General features: G+C 33.3%; 4 protein-coding genes across 9 annotated transcripts; 1 reads left to right on the forward strand and 3 right to left on the reverse strand.

Annotated features, from left to right (window-relative positions):
• Positions 1 to 474: 474 nt before the first annotated feature.
• LOC150028851 (uncharacterized) lies at positions 475 to 2,334 on the forward strand. 5 transcript variants are annotated; one of them, XM_090299502.1, is made up of 3 exons: positions 475 to 990; positions 1,656 to 1,767; positions 1,900 to 2,334. In XM_090299502.1, exons 1-2 carry the CDS (start codon positions 610 to 612, stop codon positions 1,740 to 1,742), a joined length of 468 nt encoding a protein of 155 aa, XP_090155628.1. In that variant the 5' UTR covers positions 475 to 609; the 3' UTR covers positions 1,743 to 1,767; positions 1,900 to 2,334. The 5 variants fall into 5 exon arrangements, with proteins under 5 accessions (XP_090155628.1, XP_090155630.1, XP_090155629.1 ...); XM_090299504.1 differs by having other exon boundaries at positions 1,960 to 2,334; XM_090299503.1 differs by having other exon boundaries at positions 1,656 to 1,755.
• A 1,818-nt stretch (positions 2,335 to 4,152) lies between these two features.
• Positions 4,153 to 6,088, reverse strand: LOC137807749 (putative xyloglucan 6-xylosyltransferase 5). Its single transcript, XM_068608528.2, has one exon. It carries the CDS (start codon positions 5,756 to 5,758, stop codon positions 4,421 to 4,423), a length of 1,338 nt encoding a protein of 445 aa, XP_068464629.1. The 5' UTR covers positions 5,759 to 6,088; the 3' UTR covers positions 4,153 to 4,420.
• A 4,269-nt stretch (positions 6,089 to 10,357) lies between these two features.
• LOC137807750 (Pentatricopeptide repeat (PPR) superfamily protein) lies at positions 10,358 to 13,897 on the reverse strand. Its single transcript, XM_068608529.2, has 2 exons — positions 12,088 to 13,897; positions 10,358 to 10,917 (listed from the first exon to the last, which is right to left on the reverse strand). Exon 1 carries the CDS (start codon positions 13,683 to 13,685, stop codon positions 12,201 to 12,203), a length of 1,485 nt encoding a protein of 494 aa, XP_068464630.1. The 5' UTR covers positions 13,686 to 13,897; the 3' UTR covers positions 10,358 to 10,917; positions 12,088 to 12,200.
• A 574-nt stretch (positions 13,898 to 14,471) lies between these two features.
• On the reverse strand, positions 14,472 to 20,800 carry TOC1 (CCT motif -containing response regulator protein). Of its 2 annotated transcripts, XM_068608530.2 has the most exons (6): positions 20,082 to 20,800; positions 19,474 to 19,635; positions 19,247 to 19,380; positions 17,828 to 17,995; positions 16,549 to 16,648; positions 14,472 to 16,100 (listed from the first exon to the last, which is right to left on the reverse strand). In XM_068608530.2, exons 1-6 carry the CDS (start codon positions 20,266 to 20,268, stop codon positions 15,172 to 15,174), a joined length of 1,680 nt encoding a protein of 559 aa, XP_068464631.2. In that variant the 5' UTR covers positions 20,269 to 20,800; the 3' UTR covers positions 14,472 to 15,171. The 2 variants fall into 2 exon arrangements, with proteins under 2 accessions (XP_068464631.2, XP_068464632.2); XM_068608531.2 differs by lacking the exon at positions 19,474 to 19,635 and having other exon boundaries at positions 20,082 to 20,591.
• Between the last annotated feature and the right edge of the window lie 520 nt (positions 20,801 to 21,320).

Genomic DNA, 21,320 nt, shown 5'->3' on the forward strand with positions numbered 1-21,320 from the left:
AACAAATTTTGCGGCATCAGACATACGCAAATTACTATTTGAAAATATACAAAACAAATAAGTCGTGTCATTGTTTTCTATCTTTAACTAATTTTTCAATTAATAAATGTCACGAACAATAATCATGAATATAGGTAAATTACTATTATTTAATTATTCATATATTCAGTCCAAAAATAGGAAACATAAAATTTCCAAATTAACTATGATGATTACTTTAATTATTACAAAGATAAAGATTAAGTTTTGGAAAAAAAATGCACAATATTCATCACCGGAGATAAAATCAATCATTAAAAAAATGATGTTAAAATTAAAAAAAAATGATTGTCTGTAATGTTTAAAAAGAAAAATACAATTAAAAAAATAAAGTATGATATTGAAATGATTACGAATCCATGTTTTATCAAAATTACTTATAATTATCTCAATCTGAATTATATATAGAATAATATAATTGATTGAAATATTATTTGTGCATGTTGTTGACATTCAAAATTCAGCTAAGGGCTTTGCAGCAGAATGCAGTGGAGAGCTTGTGAAATGAATTGAAGAAAATGAGAGTAAGAAAATAAACCCAATTCTGAGTCCTGAGTTGAATGAAGAAGCATGGGGAATGTGGATCCTCAACTTCCATCACTTCCAAATCCAAATGATTGGTCAATCCACCATAACAACCACGATTTGGTATTTCCCCCAATCCACCACGAAAACCTCCAAATTCTCTCACCACATTCAGACCACCACACCCCCAAATCACCTCCTTCTTCCTCACCCTTCCATTCTCGGATTCGCGGCTGGACCAGTATCGCCCTCCAGATGTTGCGTTCCAAGCTTTCCTCTTTCAGGAACAGAGGGCCAATTTGGTCAATTGGGGTGCCCGCTGCGGCGCTGTTAATGTTCTGCTGGATCATTGTCGCCATCAGGAAGAAGAGAACCCTCACACCCAACGAAGCTCGTCTCATCACCATCGTCAATAAAAAAGAACGGGTTCGTTCATTTTTTTTTTCTTTCATAAAAATTCCCCATTTTTTTGGATTTTAGCCCATGTTAGTTTTTGGGTATATTAGTTAATCAGAGGATAGTTATGCCTAACAAAAACTGAAGGAGACAACAATAACTGTTTCTTATGTGACATGGAATTTATATTGTATTAGTCATGTGATTGCTTTGCTTCATTTCACTAAAAAGCCTTAAATTGCTCAAGAATCAAGGTTAAGAGAAATTTATAGACACCTTAATGTTCCTCCTAAGAATAAAACTGTGAGAACCCATGAGTTAAAACAAACAATACTTGGATTGTAGTGAGCCTAACAATGTTAATAAATTTAAGGTCAGAACAGTTTTCTACGGTAACAAGGTGAGAAAGGTTCGGGAGTCATATTGCAAGTGGAGTGGAGGAAATTACAATTTAGAATGACCTGACCTAAACTAATATTGGCTTTGTGATCAAGGTCTTTCCTTCTGCTTGACTGCATTCAAAATTGGATGTGTGTGTAGGCATGAATGATTGATTTTCTATGCAAATGCATTTATGTTTTCTCTCTCTCATTTCTTTTGATTCGTTCTCTTGAAGATGTACACTTTTTAACACTTCCCTAGCTAGTCCTCCTGTGCTTTGGTCGTTTGTAACTGCTGGCTACTTCTATTTACAGAAAATTGCCCAACTATTGAACCAGATTGCACAAATGAACGAAATACTTATAAATCGTCATAAAGCTCTAGCCGCTAAAGTGGAGTAATGATTGCCTACAGGTTGTGAATATGGTTGGTAGCTCACATTCACAAGGAACAGTGATCAAGAGCTTCACCCTCCAGTGATGCCGCTTTTATCTTTCTATTTTGAAATATCACTGCTTACCTGTGCACTTTTCAATTTGCTTGTATTCTGCATGACAGAGTTAGGTTGTAATTGACAGAAGAACTAATTGTGATTCTTCGCACATGTTCCTGCTACAGCTGTGCTGAGTGATTGAACATGTACTCAGAACTGGCATCTCCAAAGCAAATGGCTATCGGATTGAAGTGCCAACTTTGAGGAAGGAAGTTCTCCATTCCTCATGATTCGTCAATGACTAGATCAGCAGGGAAATGGCTGAACACTCTAACAGTGCTAATGCTTATTCAGCTAAGATCTTTGTTCTTTAGATGTTTAGCGAATGTTTCATTTATTCAGGCCCTTGATGTTTGGTGAGCTTTTGGAAAATCCCATTTTTTTATTTACTATATTTGAGACACAACCCATAGAACAACCAAGGACGTGTCATTCTACAGCTATAATTAATTGAATGAACATAACATGCCCATTGTTAAATTGCGAAAAAATATTTTCTCGCGGAATTGCGGTTTTTTGTTTCATTTTCTATACTTTTATTCAAAAATAGCCATGCAATAAAAAATTCCACTGTTCATCATATGTGGAAAATTTTGCAGGGCATTCTCTTAGTTAACAATGATGACGCTGGACCCAAAAGGGCAGAGATGATGACGAAATAGAATATACATGCATGATGCAACCATGACTACCTTGTGCATACAATATGACATAAGGAAAAGTCGGAGGTCACTTACGTGTGTTTCATTTAGAGAGAAAAAAATAGAGAAAATGGAAATAATGAAGAAATGATTTTAAAAGAAGTAATAAATAAAACTAAATGTGCAGTTTTAGAGTAGAAATGAATGAGATAAATAAACTCAATGTTAATGAAAATACCCAATGTTATTTTTATACTCGTCGTTGTTTCAATTATCAAAATATCTTTAATTTATTTGGTATTCTATTTAAAAAAAATTATAATTCTATTTTGTGATAGTTATTTAGCATTAAAAAGAAGAAAACCTGCATTTTTTTAAATTGAATTCAAAATAATATTGATTTTTTTTTACTTCAATTTTTATTTATTTCCAAATTATTTAATAAATATTAGGACAGTCACAAGTGAATATGCATATTATCCAGCAGAAACAATGATAAAATACAAATTTTATAACCGTTAATTATCGATAATGGAGTATAAGTTTCTACTTAGAAAATAAGACAAATATCATCAAACTAGGCTTGTTTCATCGCAATCTCTACTCTTCTCTACTCTACCAAACAAGGAGGTGAATTTCAACAAAGCCATAAACTGTGCAATTATTTGTTAGTACAATGAAGGCGACACCTTGCATGTCATTGAATTAACTTATTTTGCAATTATAACTTATAAGAGATAACGATGGGGATACCTAGAGAGAAGTCATGTGGTGTTAGGAATCTCTTAAAAGCATCCAACTAAATTAAGAGTGTTTTGAGTTACCATTACCGTCAGACCAGCATGATTTGATACTTTATGATAAGTGGAAATTTATGTAAATCTCATTAACCCTCTTTATTATTGTGGTAAGCATATAATTCCCACAAATGAGAACGAGGTTATAAAAAAATAGTACCAATGAATGTGCTAATAGCCTAATATTAAAACTTTTGTAGCATATTATTACTAATAGTATGTTCTTAGTCTTTGCCATCCAGCCATAAATTATAACCTGTCCTAGTATTTGTTTTCTTTAGCTCTGTGGTACTCGTAAATGGGAAGAGAAAAAATTATTGGAAGGTGAAAACAACTTGTCAAGAAAATACAAGGTTTTATTTCTGTACCTACAATTGTAGAGTGCGCAGAAATGTATAATAGGAACGAAAGCTTCATCTGACAAAGAAATATGCTAACATTAACGTGTAAGAAAGCAGCGCCTCGTGAGACACGATAATCACATATCAAGCGGCTCTATCGGTCACTGTGAATGATACCTTTTCGGCTCCAAGACAAAACTGTGTTGCAGTTAAAAGATGTTGGTGTGTCTGTCTGGTATAAGATATTTATCCTGTTGTTACATGTCAAAGAGCACTCCTAACATTCTGAATTCTCTGTTACCACGAGGGTTATGAATCCAAAACATTGTCCAAATAAATATATCATAAAAATTTACTTCGAATCATAATTCAGACAAACTATCACACACTTACATTGTTGAAGATCATACCTTTGTGCTTTCTCTTGGAATTTGGAAACGCACATTTGGGATCAGCAGATTAAATATATCAGAAACAGAAACAGAAAGTGGTGGTTACCTCGTGTTACAAATCACAACGATATCAAGAGGACATGGACGTATATTAAGTTCGTGAATTCATTTAATGTCACAAAAGCCCAAATACAAAGGAAGCTCAGTATACAGCAGATGAGTAAATAAAATTTGTTTGCTGATTGTTCAAACTCATAAAAAAGAAGATAAATTACGAAAGAATTCTATCCTACTATTCTCAAAAGAAGTACCAAGACAACAGAAAAAGCAGAAGTTACATTTGAACTGTCCCCAAATGAAATTCCAGTTCTAAATAATTACTGTCTATGATACCACCGTTGAACAGCATTTCTTACTAGCTCTTCAATCCCTTGCTTTCCGTAGAATGCCTCCGAATATCAAATTGGTCTACAAACTCCAAAGGAGTAACAGTCTCATTTCTGATCCTCTTGATCTTGGGGCTCAACAGACCACGATGCCTGAACCCATAGAGCTTAAGCACCTGATTATCAGCAAAATTGTAAGCCCTCTCCATGCTACTGAGGCACCTCTCCACAGGATAATCTCCATAGCTCCCACAGGGTTTACACCCGACAAAATGTGTCACAAACGGCCATCTCTCATCCCCCAACCCGGGGTGATACTTCTCAATCATCTCCTCATACCGATCAACCAACCCTGCCCAGTAACCGTGCAAATAGAAGGAATTTTCAAGAAACACCTTATCCATCCACTTCTCCTTCTTGGACAGCAGCAAGTATATCAATGCAGACTGATCGTCGGCCTCAAATGCCGGCCTCCCCTTGAGATTGGCCGTCAAGATCTTGCCGGCCTCCTCGCGAACGGGCCCCTTGGGGCCCATGGGAGCCCAATCATCAAGCAAATCCAAAGACCACTGACAGTTCCTAAACAGAAAACTCCCAGTATTCACCGCAATCCAAGACTTCTGGTCAAACAACAAATCAGGGTATCCATGAAGAACCAAATTATACGCATCGTACTTAGGCATAGGAAGCTCAAACACCATATCAGTGAAAAAAGCATCACTATCCATCCACCAAATCCACTCAACCTCGGGATGTGACAACATCAACCTCCGAATCATAGGCAACTTAGCCCAGTAGCCAGCAAGTTCCACATCCAAATGAGCCAAATTGTACACAATTTCAATCCCGTGTAATCTACAGTAATCAATCTTGTTCTTAATGGACTTCAAGAGGTAGTGATCTCCAATAGGGTTATCACAGGGTTTGGGAGGGGAACCAGTGAGGAGCAAGATGCGAGGTTTACCTCTGATGGAATTAGGGTATTCAGGGTTTTGACTGAGCCAATTTTGGCGTTCTTGGTCCCAATTATCGATTTTGGGGCCAAGGGTGAAGGTAGCGTTGGGGTTGAAGGGTTGCTGGTCGTCGGGATCGTTGGGGTCGGCGTCGGATCGGATCTCAGCGAGGATGCGGTTGGTCTCCTCGACAAGGTTCTGGTTGACGGCTTCGGCATCGGAGGAACCAAGGTTGACGCCGATGGTGCCGCGGAGGACGAGGATGGTGACGAAGCCGCAGAGGATAGTGATCTTGATGTTGTTGAAGGTCTTCTGGATCTGGCGGCCGCGGGGAAGCGCGGTGGCCCGGCCTCGGGCGTTGGAGGTGGGTAAACCGGCGCTGGTGCTGCGCTTGTGGTGATTGTCTTGCCCCATGTTGGCACGAGATTTGGGGGATTCACCTGAAAGGAATCAGTGAAAGGTGTTGTTTGAGAAATGCTGCATAAATAAAGGGTGGAGGCTAGAGAGCGGAGGGTGTTTGTCTCCTCGGATCCAGGTTTACAAACAAAATCATTGGTTTGTTTTTAAGGAGATGAAGTAAAGGTAGATTGAAGGAACACAGAAAGTGAGAAAGACGTGTTTTTCCTTATTCTTAGATACATTCATCTTTAACACTTATAAATAACTAATAATACTAATAATAATAATAATATTTTTCTTTTATTTTCGAACATCATGGCTGGTTGTTTCCGCCACTTGAGTTGAGTTCCGACATCCCACACGGTCAGAGGTAAAATAACTAAGCAACAGACAAAACTAAAAACCCTTAAAAAATCAATTATGCGGTTAAATATGATAATATTAACTTATCAATCGGATAATATCTACTTCCAATTCGGAAAAACAATATCCTTTTTATCGTTTATGGAAATACATTATATTACCGACAATTCAAATTTTCATTGAATAAACAATAAAAAAATGTTATTACTTTTTTGACGATGAAAAACACACTTTATTCTGGTAACCCTAAAATTTAATTAATATACATTATTATTATTATAAGATTTTTATATTGTTATTTAATTATATGTTATCTTGTATGTTAAATTATTATTTTTGTAATAACTATTTTAAAAGTTGCATTGGACTAATTTTTAATTATTATATGTTCTGCCACTTTAAATATGGCTTTAGATGGAAAGTGTATATATGAAATTAAAAGGGGATGCAAAATGCATAAGAGAAAGTACTTAACAGTTAAATATGGAAAAATAAAATTATTAAATATTTTATTTTTTAAAATAATTTTTTGATTGATATAAAAATATTCCACATAATTTATTTATTAATGTCTACATTCTTTTCCGCTTATTCAAATATACATAAAGAATTTTTTTTTCACTTATTTTTTATATCTATACAGAAGACGTATGGTTTATATCAGGCGGATTTTGTATATAAGGTAACCATCATGTTTTGCATCAAGTATCTTGTTTTCTTTTTTACATGTATCTAAACGTTTAATATTTTCGCTGTTATTTACAAGAAAAATAATAATATTTATATATATATATATATATATATATCCCCACTTTTAGTTTATTTGATTATATTTTTTAAAATGTTTTAACTTTAATGAATTTCTGATATTATTTTAAAATATTTTAACTTTAATATAGTTAAACAATTTTCTACTACGTGAAGTTTTTTTTCTCTCATAAATGAGTACCAAATAATAGTATAAGATTCATAGTTACGTGAGCTAAAAAAACTTATATTACGCAATTAAATATATATTATTTATAAAATATTTCAAAATACATACCTTTTATAAAAAAATTAACAAATATATATATATATATATATATATATATATATATATTTAACCAAATACCACAAGAAAGAAAAAATGAAAATCATCTATAATATCATGTATTTTCGACACAATCATCATAGATTTTAAAACAAACACAAAACAAAAAAATACGATAAGCTAGTAATTTTTAAAAAAATTAATAAAATTTTGAATTTAAGATAATACATTCACAGACAAGCATTATACATGTACTAAACAATAAAATATTTATAATTATCTCATGGTTCCACATCTCTCATATGAAGAATCTATTGATACCAAAACATAGAAATTCAATTCTACTTCCAAAAGATCAATGTATTGAAATTAGACTAAAAGACTTGAACATGTCATATTATTATATTCTCATTATAACATAGTCTCCCCTTTAGGAAATTCATCCTCATATAACACGAGTAAATCAATATGATTTGCTTTGATAAGTTATTTTTCAAATCTCATAATCGATCATGTGAATCTCCTTTGACTCAGACCACCTGATACTCTTCATTTATATGATTCTAAGCTATCTATAGAGTCAGGATCGTCCCTTTCAGGAAGTCTCACAAATTAATATATTCCCCTCACTTGAGCGAAAATGGATATGAGAACAAGGTAATTTTTTCTATCATATTCTAGCTTGAGTGAGAATCTTTAGTTTGAGCGAAAATCTTTTGCTTAAAAAAAAATATTAGAAGAAAACTTTACAATACTAGCTATTTTTCAAGCTTTCACCCAAAATCAATACTACAATTGTATTATATAAAACATATAAGATCAAAATGATATCACCTTCCTCAGAGTTGCACATATACTCTCATTGAACTCCTATGTCAACATATATATATTTATACATTCATGATTTCTAAATAAGGTTTATTCAAATTTCAATTCAAATACCAACACTCATCAATGTTTACACTTCAAATGATCCATAATACAATTCAAACACATTCAAGAACTTCTTCAATATCCCAGTCAACATTTACATTTCTAAATTATCAAAATCTACTATATTTATACTTTTAAAGTCAATCGCAATCAAACCATAATAATTCATTAAACAACAAACTTTGCAAAAAATTTGAAATTCGTGACCATGTCACATTCACATATAGATCTTCTAACATAGGATTTTATTGAAAAGTAAAATTATATTCCCTTATGTAGGCACGCTCACAAAGATTTCAAACTCTTAAAACAAACCAGGATAGTTTAACATGTACCAAAGAGTTTTGATCAATTATCCAAACATACTACATACAAACACGTTTATTGAGGTAAACCATAAAATTCAAAATTGACTAAAAAAAATGAGTAAAAATGAAACTACTATAACAAAAAAATCTGATTAGATACTATTACTCTACTTACTATGAGGAGTCGAGTGGTGATGACTTCCAAAGGAGATAATCAGAATTTTAGAGAAAAAAAATAAGAGATTTTTTTTAGATAAATGATGATTATATTAAAATCATCTCAATAACTATTTTTTTTTATATGTACATTTTTCCCTTTAATAATAAAGAATTAAGGTATCTTTTTAACTAAATCAATTCTTTTCTAAATCCACAAATAATTACATGCAAATTCATTTTAATATAAATGATAATGACGTTAAGACACTATTTTTCATTTACTAACTTATATCATAGTCAAAATTACAAATTAATATGATTAATAACTTTTATTAATTTATATATAGTCTAGATTATAAACCAGTACATTATTATAAATAGAATAATAAATTTTATTTATTAATTCATGTTTTTGTAGCGGTGTATTAATTATATATATCATAAGTAAACTATTCTATCATGAGAGTGATATTAATGGTCTAACCTAGAATGAATGAGGCGAAACTTGAATCAAGTTACAGTGTAATTTTCTCACTCTCATTTATATCTATCAAGTCAACACACCAAACTACACTAAAATCAGGTAATTATAAAATTTTAAGTTTTACATTCCTTATGAATTTATCTTTAGTTAGTTTTTATTAAAAAAAAATTCATTAAATATCTAATGTTTTTAAATATATTTTAACTGAATTTATGTTAGTTGATTTTGTTGTTAATTTGGCTAAAGTGACCATTGTATTACATCCTCATTATTTACATGTTTCTACATAAAAAAAAATAAAAATTGGTATAATGAAGTTTTAAAATTCTTCATTCATAATTTTTAATTGAATCTTTATTAAAATCTTCTGCTCTATTAAATATATAAAATATTTATATATTAAATGTGTTACATGGTGATTTGATAGTCTCAAATTCAACACCGTAAATTTAGACGATAAAAAAAGGAAATTATGTACTTGACGAAGAAATTAAATAACAAAAACTCAATAAAAAATATTTTTTTTATATATTTAATAGAACAACTTTTTAATAAAAATTAAATTGAAATTACTCAAATTTATAAACAACTAAAAATTTAATTATGTTATGTTTTCATTTTTTATACGAAGATGTATAAACAATAACAATGTAAAGTAATGTAACATAACCATCACTCAAGCAAATTATTGACAAAATCAAATGGTCGAAACACAACTAAAAAATATAATTTTTTTAAATATTTGATAAAAAAAACTTTTAATAGGGATTCAAGGAATAAGGTGAATTACTAATTTTTCTCTCATTAATATCTATCCAAATCAGCGTACCAAATTAGATTCAAATAACGTAATTAGAAAAATTAAAGACTAAAATCATATATATTGAATTAAGGACTGTGAAAACATGTGAAAGTAGACAGTATGTCAACAAAACTAATATTATTAAATAAATCACATATTATCAGTGAATGTTACTTTATTTAATTTTAGAAATATAGAGAACAAAATCAAAATTTGCTAATTTTAGATAGAGCAACAAAATATTGAATTCCTTTTGAAAATTAAGTGAATCATAAATGCAAAAGTATTTACATGAATGTTCCAAGAAACCATGAATTAAAAAGGATGAGTAAAGGAGATTGGTGCCCTAGAACAAATCATATTTTTGTAATGATAAAAGTGTAGCGTAGTCTTATGTATGAATAAGATTTGATTGGAGAGAAAAGGGAAGTCAACAAATTCCCCAATCCGACAAGTTAAAAGAGACAAAAGGAAGAAGTTTTGTTAAAAAGTTAACCCCAGACAAAGGAGTAGATAATCTTAACTTACTAGCGAATGAGAAAATAAATTTAAAAATGAGTTATGCGGCAAAAGCAGACCAAAAAAGGAATTTGTAAAAATTAAGGATATTTAGAGAGAAGAGGGTAAAGCAATAACAGCAGATTTAAGTGTGCATCTAGATGGAGCCTAATCCAGCTTAGGGCGTTCTGGCATTGGACCCATCTTGTCTCTTCACTGTTACGCACTGCTTTACAGCCATCAACTTCATACTGTCAACGCGTCCTTTCTCTTATTCGCATCTTCTCGGATCAACCACACAGGTAAATGGGAAGCGCGTGGATTCCATTTCCATTGTGATGGAATGTTAGATTGAAGAGTGGAAGCTGGCAACGTGGGTGAGAGGTAAATGAGCCCCACAATATCCCCATATTGACGCCTTCTTCTTGTCCCTTTCCTCTGCTTAATTACATGTGCCATGACCCCATGTGCGGGCTTTCCAGATCTTGATCTTCTGCTTCCTCCCTCCCAAGCTCCATTTTGCAATACTGTGTGGTGACCCTCTGCCACTGTCTTACCTGGATGATATAGTTTCCAAAATAGTACATTCACCTCCTAAAGGAAAAAAAGAGCATTTTACTTCTACCGAAAGTAAACCTCAAAACACAGACAAAAAATAAACATGAGATAGTGCGATGGGTGCAAGTGCCTGTTACATCCTACAAGAAGTGATTTCTGAATCTAGATGCCTGTAAAACAGAAGCTTTTCCAAGCATGTGTTCCTCTTTCTCTGCATACATCGTGTGGTATTACAAGGAGATTCAAAGATTAATCCGATGATCAGAGAGTAGACAGTGAAAGAATTTATTTCCAAAATTGGGTCTGAAAAAACAAGGAATTCATTGATAAAGAAGATAAGTAGTTTGGAAAATATGTCCAAGAGATCGAAAAATCTCCTGGAAACTTAATGTGGTCGAGACAAAAATCTAGAGGAATACAATGTGTCTGTTTTGGGTTTTACAGTTTCTTGGAAGTTGACTGATAATAACCTTGTCCTCGGGAGAACCTCGCTTCAAAAAACAATAATACTCAAGTCCCTGTCATTGACAAGGATGAAGTATCGGAGAAAGGCACTTTATAATAGTTATTCTCTTAAAATTCTCGTGAAAGGTATGAATACACAAACCAGAAAAATGAAGACATGTCCGTATCTAACCAATGATGTTGTTGTTCACACTCCAACATGTCCATGTAGTATTCTTATAAAGTAAAAAGATAATATTTGATAAACGTGTTCATACTCATATATACGCATTTATATTATCATTTTTTGGATACATATACCTGTAGTGTCTTTGTAATTTAGACTTATGCTTCATAATGTGAAATATAATTAATCCCACAGTTGAATGCCAATTGCGCAATTTTAGACACAGGGCATTAGATAAAACTAGAGGAACCAGTTTATGATGTTAACTAAATTGCAAATATTAAAATAACATGTTGGCCTGCTTCAAGCTGCAATTCTAAAAGTAAAGAGTAAAAGGAGAAGGAAAAATAAAAGCTTTATAGGCATTCAACCTTCCCCTGAAATTTAATCAAGAGGCCAGAAGCACATTCCGATGCCAAGCTGACCAGGTTTATTGTATAAAAATTGTCAATGCTCCAAGGAAAAATGAGTCGCTAATGAACTAACAGAATAAGATGCAGTTTAACTGAGATCTTTAAGATTTTCATGCAAGATGTTCAATCCAATAACACAACATGTAGTTCATAACCACAAACCTGTAGCAGTACTAACACGATGCTAATATATTATAAGCAGGCAGCAATAATAAGTTGTTCTTCGGAGAAGATCGGCAGAAAAAAGCTGGAACAAAAACTGTAAAACTTTCAAATTAATTTGCAGTGAACTTTTTTTTCTTCTTTGTTGCAGCATATTTTTTTCTCATCTTCATTTTTCTAACAAATTTTTTAACTTTGTGTGGAGACTTGGCTACTGAGCTGTCCACAAGACTGATTTTTTCTGGCTTTGTAGGTTTGTAAACTTGTGTTATTGAAGGATCCAAAACATCTTCGGAGCACTGAAGAATGATGCCCATAGATGTAGCTTCATCCCAGAGCTCTCTTCCCTTCTCAAAATTTCCTCCTGTACAAAGCTTTGGAATAAGCACATCATAAACCGGTCCATAACCTCCCATTGAATTTTTCTTCATTTTCTCAAACAGTTCAAGAGCATGATTTACTCTTTCAACCCCACAGAGAATACCGATTAAACTATAGTAAAACTTATGATTTGGCATCAAACCTTTTCCAATCATTTGATCTACTATATCTTTCCCCTTACCAAACCTGCCGCTCAGAAATAACACCTTTGCCACAAGATAATAGCTGACCCAATCAGGATCACAACCACCATTTGTCATTGTTTCTAGTATTTGACAAGATTCCTTAACTCTTCTGGTCTTCCCTAGACAAGAAAGCAGTATGTTGTAACTGATAGGGGTTGGGAAAACCCTACAAGACCTCATCTCCATCATGACATTTAAAGCTTCAGGCACAAGTCCTGAAGGATTATGTCTAAGATTCCGTTCACAAAGGCACCTGAGGAATGTGTTGTAGCATAGCAAATCTGGGGTAACCCCATTCGCTTTCATCTCTTTGATAATTCTCCTAGCTTCCTTCACATTCCTCTGCACAGACCACCCGTAAAGTAGACTTCTATATATGCAAGGTTTTGCGCCTGTAATCTTGTCTCTGTGATGCCAAACTACCCCTTCAGCCCTCTTAGCATGACCTTTGGAGCAAAGGGCATTAATGATAGCAGTGACTGTAAATTCATCTATAGAACACTTATACTTGTCCAAGTTCTTGAAAACACCCAATGCCTGATCTTCTTTTCCCAGTTTAACCAAAGTATCAGCTACAAGACCAAAAGTCTCTGCGTCCATGACTCGACCCTCCTTCTTGAGATCTTCCATCAAAATATCCATGGCTGTGTAGTCATTCTTTTCAGCAAAAACTCGAAGAGCATGATTGTAATCCTTGTTTTCCAAACTATGACTCAGATTCTTACTAGACCATAAAAAGAACCTGAGTAATCTTCTAGTGTGTGCCTCGTGCTTACTAGAATCAATAGCCTGAGCTACAAGAGACGAAGTTAAAGAATCTTTAAACTTATTTAGGCTAAACTCCAGATCATCTAGGCCACCAACAGTGCTCACAACAACGCTGCAGAGCTCTTGCAACTGGGGAGAGACAGATATTGGCAGCAATGTGGAGTACTGGGAAAATGCAACTATTTGCAAATTCTGGGCACTCATAGCTTTAGACCAAGAACGTTTCCATGCAGGTTTGAGCAAGACGTGCATCATGAATCTCATCCTTGAAATTCATCAAACATGTTATGTGCAGTACTGTAACTCTAAATCTTCAGACACATGGCCGTGTGAGGTGATGATTAACAACAACTGTACGTTAAAGCAGGAAGATAGGGTGCTCTCATCCACAAAATCCAAACTTTAGGGACTGCAGATAAACCCCTTGTGTCTTAAATTTTGGGTTCGGAGCTGAACTTCTAAGGTCGGGGCCGAATATATAAATTACCAGGGTTGTCGTGTCAGATCGTTTGAAAAACGAAAAAACACGACTTTTGAAGAATATTAAAATATTGTAATTAATATTTTAATTATACTACATCATAAATGTCTATTTAATTCTATTTATAAATATGAATTTAAGTTTGCCATTCTCACAAGGTACCATAACAACATTTTTTTATTATATTCTTAATAATTCCAAAATACGAAAAGATTAATGTGTCATGGAATTATTCCTTTAAAAAATTATGAGTCCTAAACATGTTTTTCACTTTTTGAGATTAATATCTTTGGATTTCTCTGTCTTTAATTAATATTTTTTTTTCTTGACTTTCAATATCTTAGAATAAATATTCTTTATTTCATCTTAATTTCTTTTATTCTGTTAAGTAACTTCTAAAATGCTGTAAAAAAAGTCAACCCATTTCTTTTTCAGAAAAGGTTTGTCATTGGTTTATTTATATGTTAAGTTAAGAAAGTTACTATAATAAGGATAAAATATAAAATATAAAATTTAAGAAATTAAAAGTCAAGGAAAAAATCTATGAACTACAAGAAAAATCAAACACATTTTGAAGAATAAAAACACATTAAAGTCGTTAAAGTGATAGTAATAGACGTCAATGTTGCAATACCTAAGAACATAATGGTAGGAAGGCCAAATAGTCTTCAATAGTAACATTGTCCAGAGGCTTTGTTTGCTCTCCAATTCTCCACTCATGAGTTGGTAAATAGCTACAACCTATACATGTATTTAGATTACTACACCTAACCAGCATCAGAGAAATAATCACCAGCTACTTTTAAACTTGGATTTTTCCACTATAAACTAGTTTAATAGTACATAGTAATAATCACGAAGAGGAATATGCTTGAGCTGGTTGTAAAATTTGTTTGACAGTAAATCTCAGATAATAGTTCCAAAAGTTTTGATTAAACAAAAGTGTAACACTTTCAACCACTTGGGCAAGACCTGCAGCAGGTACACCTTCAGGAAGATATATATCTTTCTTTTTTTGAGAAAGTGAAATTTATGAGACCCCAGCAAGATTTTGTTTGAACTCCAAATGATGAGGAGGGTGCAGAGGGGGAATTGGATCAGCATCCTTGACCCTGACTCATCGACAGCACGTGCTCATCCACTAATAGTGTTAGATGAATTTTCCATCAAGATCAACAACAGTATCAAGTCCTCAACAGGCTAATTTCACTGCAGAAAGAAATTCATTGGTCCTTCATCCTTGTGGTCAAAGGTTGCAATTTGAGATTCTCAAGCATCCTCAGGAGAGAAATCTCTTGCTACATGGTTGTCTTCCTCCTCTTCATCATCTTCTTCATCATAATCAGTAGAAGTAGGTTGTCCATTAAGATCCACATTAACACCATTCAACTTTCGGACAAACTGTCCCCTCACACGAGGCCGCCTTTCTGCCAGCCGTTTTCTGTTGACATACCTAATTTTCTTCTCAAAACAGCGTTCTTTTCTTTTCTGTCTAAACTTCATCAATGCTGCTTCTCTCCTATCAACCTTACTTAATTTTACTTCACATGAGCTTGAACTTCCTAATGATGGCCAAGAATGAGTTGTAGAAATCTGACCAGGTTGTAAGTAAATGTTCATTGGATAATATGGGAAGGGTGTCATCCCACTTGCATGAGGAGGACACTGGGGAAGATGATTGTACTGTGCAATCACAGATGAACTAGAATGACTTTGGAGGTCCTGGATATTCTTTTGATATATTTGTGCTGATGATAACATAACATGATTAACAGCTCCTGAAATATAATATGGATAAACATGTTGAGCAGGATCGGAACCATGACTTCCATTTCTTGGATGCACTACTCCTTGAGAATGTTCTTCCCTGTAATGCTTTTGCTGAGAAACTTCCATCGAAGCAGGTGGAGTACAAGATCTCTCAATAGAGAAAGAATCAGGGATACTGTTGCTGCTGGGTAAGTCATCTTGTGAATGATTTTCAAACATTTCTCCATTTTCATGTGTTTTAAGGTCATTACCCTCCTGTTCACCACATGCTTGATTCACATGTTCCACCCTAACTTCTGTAGCAGTATTGTCAACATGAGCACTCTCTTCAATGTTGCTCTTCAGTGCTGTTGCTTTGACATAGGTGAAAAAGGCTGATGACTCTCCAATCTTCAGTTCACTCTTCTTTGGACCAGTTGAAAAATGTCCTGCAAAATTTTGGAAAATCACAGTGAAAACAGTCAAAATAACAAGGGTACTCATCACTTCAGCCAAACTTTATTCAACTTTAGGATCCATTTTAAACCGCGGCCATTTTTTAAATTATAAATGTAGAAAGCAAAATATGATGTGCAAGTGAAAACTACCAATATTAGTTCTGCTGCGTGATGAATGCTGCATTGCAGTACTATGTGAGTAATCATAAATAACAATGAAGCATGAACAAATGTATTTATTTGACTTTCTTGAGAAATAGTAGATATATGGACCAAAATTGGCTAAGAAGAGGCACAGGAAAAACTGAAGTTTTACAATAATGTGTCATTTTATGGCATTCAAAATATTGTCTTAAACATTGTATTCAATAAACATAATGCGCAAAATTAATAATTTTGTATTTTGAAAAATAGTGGTTAAAGGAAAAGGAGAAAAGACCTGTTCGGCGATCACTTATTCCAGGCACATCAGGCTGATATTCTGATACAAGAGCACTGGGAAGCTCCATCGCAATACTGGCGGCAGCGGCAATACTAACCTGAAAAGATAAATGCTTTACATATATTATAATGTACCATGTAACCACATCTCTGATCTACAGTTATTAGTAGTAAATCAGATATATCATACCTAAACGCCAGTAGCTGCCCAAAAACATTTGAGCAATGCTATATATACACCTATTTACAAATGTAAAACTCTCACCTCCTTTTCTGCATTACTGGGTCTATGCAAGGGTCTATAAACACTTTTCTACATGCATCAATACATAATCAAATGGCTCTATACATAGTTGTGAATTATCTAGTCTTTAGTATATAAAAAAGTATTTTCCAAACTGTTATTAGTAACTTCCTCATAGTTCTATTTTTGGCTTTCAGCAATGCTGTTTATTTTGGATACTAATTAAGACTTACATCTGAAATGGCGTTTAAGATTTAATTTAAAAATGCACTATGATTCATTTGCATTTATCAATTTTCACCGTACCAGAGACTTCAACGGTTTTAATTACAATTCAACTTTTATACTACCATCAGAATTAATATCCCTTTTCAGCGAGAAGGCAGTGACAAACATAGTGACGTGGACTACCAATTAGGATTATCATAAGTTTTTATTTAAATATTGATTTATTTCAGTTTATCTTGTTTCTTTATTCTTCCCTATCTTAATAAGATATTAATCTTAGAATGCTTGTTTTATTGATTAGGATAATTTTTATATAAGATCCTATTAATGATTGGATATCTTTATTTTTAGTTTACCGAATAGGATAATTGTTAGTTATGAAACTATCGAGTCTCTTTATTTTAATTTTATCAATTAGGATAATTGTTAGGGACATCTGTGTAGATTCTTAAAGGGTAGACTTGACTGAAATTTCATCATTAAGAAACAGTTTCCAGAAAAAACTTGTGTTAGTTATGGAGGGTTTCTGTCAAGGACGAGTCTGCTTCTCACTTTCATTAAGTCCGTGACTGTATCCTATGCAAAGGGCCACAACAGATAGAAGCACAAGAATATTTTTAAAAAAAGACATACTTTGAAGGGTTGAAAAATTTGCAAAGTAAGCTCAAAGTTGATTAGAGAAAAACACCATTTCTTGTATAATGGATTCAACTTCAACGTGACACACAAACTTATCAATTTCTAATTCTGTAAAACCCATTACATTTTTTCTTTTATTGCTTAAATATTGTTTTCTAACATTTACCTCTTGTTCTTGTTGGACTGATACTCCTGTCTCTGGATTAGTGCCTCTTTTGGACTTGTCATCTGTGTCATCAGAGAACAAGGTGGTACTGTTTGTATTGGCATCACTTGGATCTGATGCTACCAGTTCAAACTCATAGTTCAAGATGTTGTTCTCCACAACGCCAAGCTGCCAGAATAGAAATATCCATTTCAATTTCAATTTCAAGTTGAGAAGATCTAAGTTGAACATTCAAAATTTAGTAAAGAAAGTCGATACGCAAATGTACATAAACAATGAGGAAGCCAGCAAGAGAGAAGGGAAGAGGCTACACAAACATTCCATATTCCATTATGATCATTCCATGAAAAGTTGTGTTTATATATGATGAAGCCATGCGACATTTTCACAAGAAATTAAACTAATAATCAAGTCAGATGCAGTGATCATTAATTCATACTTTGCTGAACGCTTTGATTCAATTTTAACTTACCTCGTCAACAAGTAAAATATAGTTGACAGGCCATACTTAGTAATACCTATTTTATAATAAAAATGCTTTTCTTAGTACCTCTCAAAAAAAAAACTTTCGGCCATATCCATCAAGTTGTTTGAGGTGTACAGCACACAGGTGGATTGATTAGATAAATCTCCAAGCTTTCCAGAAAAACTTAGGAAATACTAAATATATGCTTTACACATTTACATAAACTATAATATTATGTAAAATCTGAATCTTGAACTCTAGTGCTTTTTGAATGGGGGTGATGGAAATAAGGAAGTAAAAAAAGCAATAAATGAAGATAATTAAAGTGGAAAATGAGAGTTTGGATTAGAGAAAAGAAAGTGAGAATGAATAGAAAGTGGGATAATTTAATTGATTATTAATAATTTAATTGATTATTTATTATTATAATAGAAAAAAGCGGAAAAAAATCCATAATCGATCACGGTCACAATTGATTATATGCACAAATAACACTTCAAAACACCTATTTTTTAATAACATAATTGATTAAGTTGCATCTTCAACTATAAACCACACCACCCGCGGCTTTCTCTTCTTTTCTCACCCTCTTGGCAAAGACATCAAACTCACCATCCATCCGTGCAAATAGTGGAACATTGGATGCAAACAGAGGCTAAGAGCATGTTTGTGTTGTGAGAATTGCCATTATGTTCAGTTGAATAATGTCAATCCTTTGTGAGTGTAGCATTCAGTTAAACATGCATTTGAAAGTTGGACTATAGTAAACAAAGACCCCAATTAAAGGTTATTACAATGAAAGTCGAAAGCTTGGAATAGAGATTCTTTAAGTACACAAGAAAGACAGCCATCAGTACTTATTTCATATCAGCATGGAATAGAGATGTTTAAGGACAGGTGGAAAACCAATAATAATATGAATAAACTCTATAAATAAGTTGGGAAATACATACCATGCGTCTCCTTCTCCACATGTGTGTCCACAAATTTAATAGTTCATTTGTGCGTAAAGGCTTCACTAGGTAATCTGCTGCTCCAAGCCTCAAACACTTTACAACAACGGATATCTCATCTTGTGCAGACATCACTTAACCCCCCACCCAAAAGAAAAAAACATTGATGAGAAACAGGATATAATTTGCCTAACATAAAGAGTGATACAAATTTCCTTAAGGCTTACTTATAACAGGGATTCGGCATAATTCTTTATCCCTTGTTATGTACTTCAACAACTTCATTCCTTTCTTTACCGGAAGGTCAACTTCAACTAGTATCATGTCTATATATTGCCTTTCCGCATTCAGTGCATCAATTAGTTGCCTAGCTGATCTTACTGAAGTTACTGTTAAGCGCAAAATATCCACACTAGTCATATTTTCAAAAGTTGCAGCAAGCAACTCTCTTCAACATGCTTAATTAAGGGAGGTTAAATATTCCTCTAGGAATCATCTTTCATGTACACCATGAACAAAAATGGATAAGGTCCACAAACGTTGAAAAGCAAAATAATTTGGATCGACCAGCGAACACAGATATTTGGACTAATTACACAAATTGATTTTCAAAATGAAAGCAAGTAACTCCATAATACATATAATCTAACAATTTAAAATCACCCTTTTCATATTTCTGACATCACTAACCATTCTAGAAATGAAAATTTCAATTCAACTTTTTTCCAAAAACACTAACAAACCGAGACATAATTCCAACTGTTACTATATGTCACCCTTAATCAGAACAATAATTAACACAAAAGAAGAAAGTAAAGGGGGGTTTAATTCATACCCTGATAAGAACACCCCAGAAGAAGAGTAAAAACCTCTTCAGAACTCTTGGAATCGTTGTCACACAACAAAATCCTCACTTTGCTTCTGTCAATAAAGCCATCGCCACTCTTACTATTATTCCCACCACAGTTACTTGCTTTATTGTTCAAATTAATAAGTTCCTCGGTCTCAGTTTCAGCATCCATCGTAACCCCTCTTCCCTGTACTAGAAAAAACAGCAACCCAATACCAAACCTCTACTCAAAATCAAATATTGCAATCACAACCCCAATCAAGACACATGATATTCAAAACCCATTTGTTCCCATCTGGTGATCGTTGCAGCACCAGCAAAATCCAAAAGTCTAGGAGAGGCGGCACACGTTAGCAGTTCAGACTAAAAAAACGCTTAATTTTTTTCTGGCCAAGTAGTGAGACAAGATGAACCACGAGAGTATTTTGAGCTGGGGAATGGGATTTTCAATCCGAGGAAGAAACAAAAAAGATGGTGGTGAGAGCTAACGTGAGCGTGGAGAAGGGGGAGAAAAGGGGCGTAAAATAGCCAAAAGGGTAGGGGTGACGTGGAAAGGAAGGAGAGAAGAGAGGTGAAAAAGCGAAAAGAAAATAAATAGATATGAGTGGGAGTGGGTTTGGATAGTTAGTTTGAGATAGAGAGAAAGCCACGTCACTCCCAAATCTCCATATTTTTATGCCGCCACAATCTCACCAAAATATCCCAAATCTCCATACCTCTATTTTTCTTCTCTTTTTTGATACATTACCAGTTTTCAGATTCACTCACTCCAACAAATGCTTGCATCAGCAACCAAATTAACTCAAACCCACCAATGGTGTTCTTGTTAAATGAGCCACAACCATACTTGCTTTATTAGTGTGTAATGAGAATGTTCATACAGTTACTTATTTCAATTTCTGATGAAAAAAAACAGTTTAATTAAAAATGTAAAGTTTAGTTAGTTAAACTAAAAAATTAAGTAGTCAAGTTCAACTTAATTCAACAATTTTTGTAACAGTTTATAATGGACACAATTTGTCTAGTTCAGTTCAATTTTTATATAAATCAGTTTAGTTCAAGTTATTAGTTTCTTTAATTATTTTTACTTACTTTCTATATTTTTTCAATATCTATTGTGAATAAAATATTAAAAATAATAATAAAATATAATTCAAAACAATAAAATAAAAAAATAATTTAAAAATAATAATTAATAGTAACAATATACAAATAAAGAAAACA

The sequence above is a fragment of the Phaseolus vulgaris genome, chromosome 3 (genome assembly GCF_051622355.1).
Source record: "Phaseolus vulgaris cultivar YP4 chromosome 3, ASM5162235v1, whole genome shotgun sequence".
Classification (NCBI taxonomy): Eukaryota; Viridiplantae; Streptophyta; class Magnoliopsida; order Fabales; family Fabaceae; genus Phaseolus; species Phaseolus vulgaris.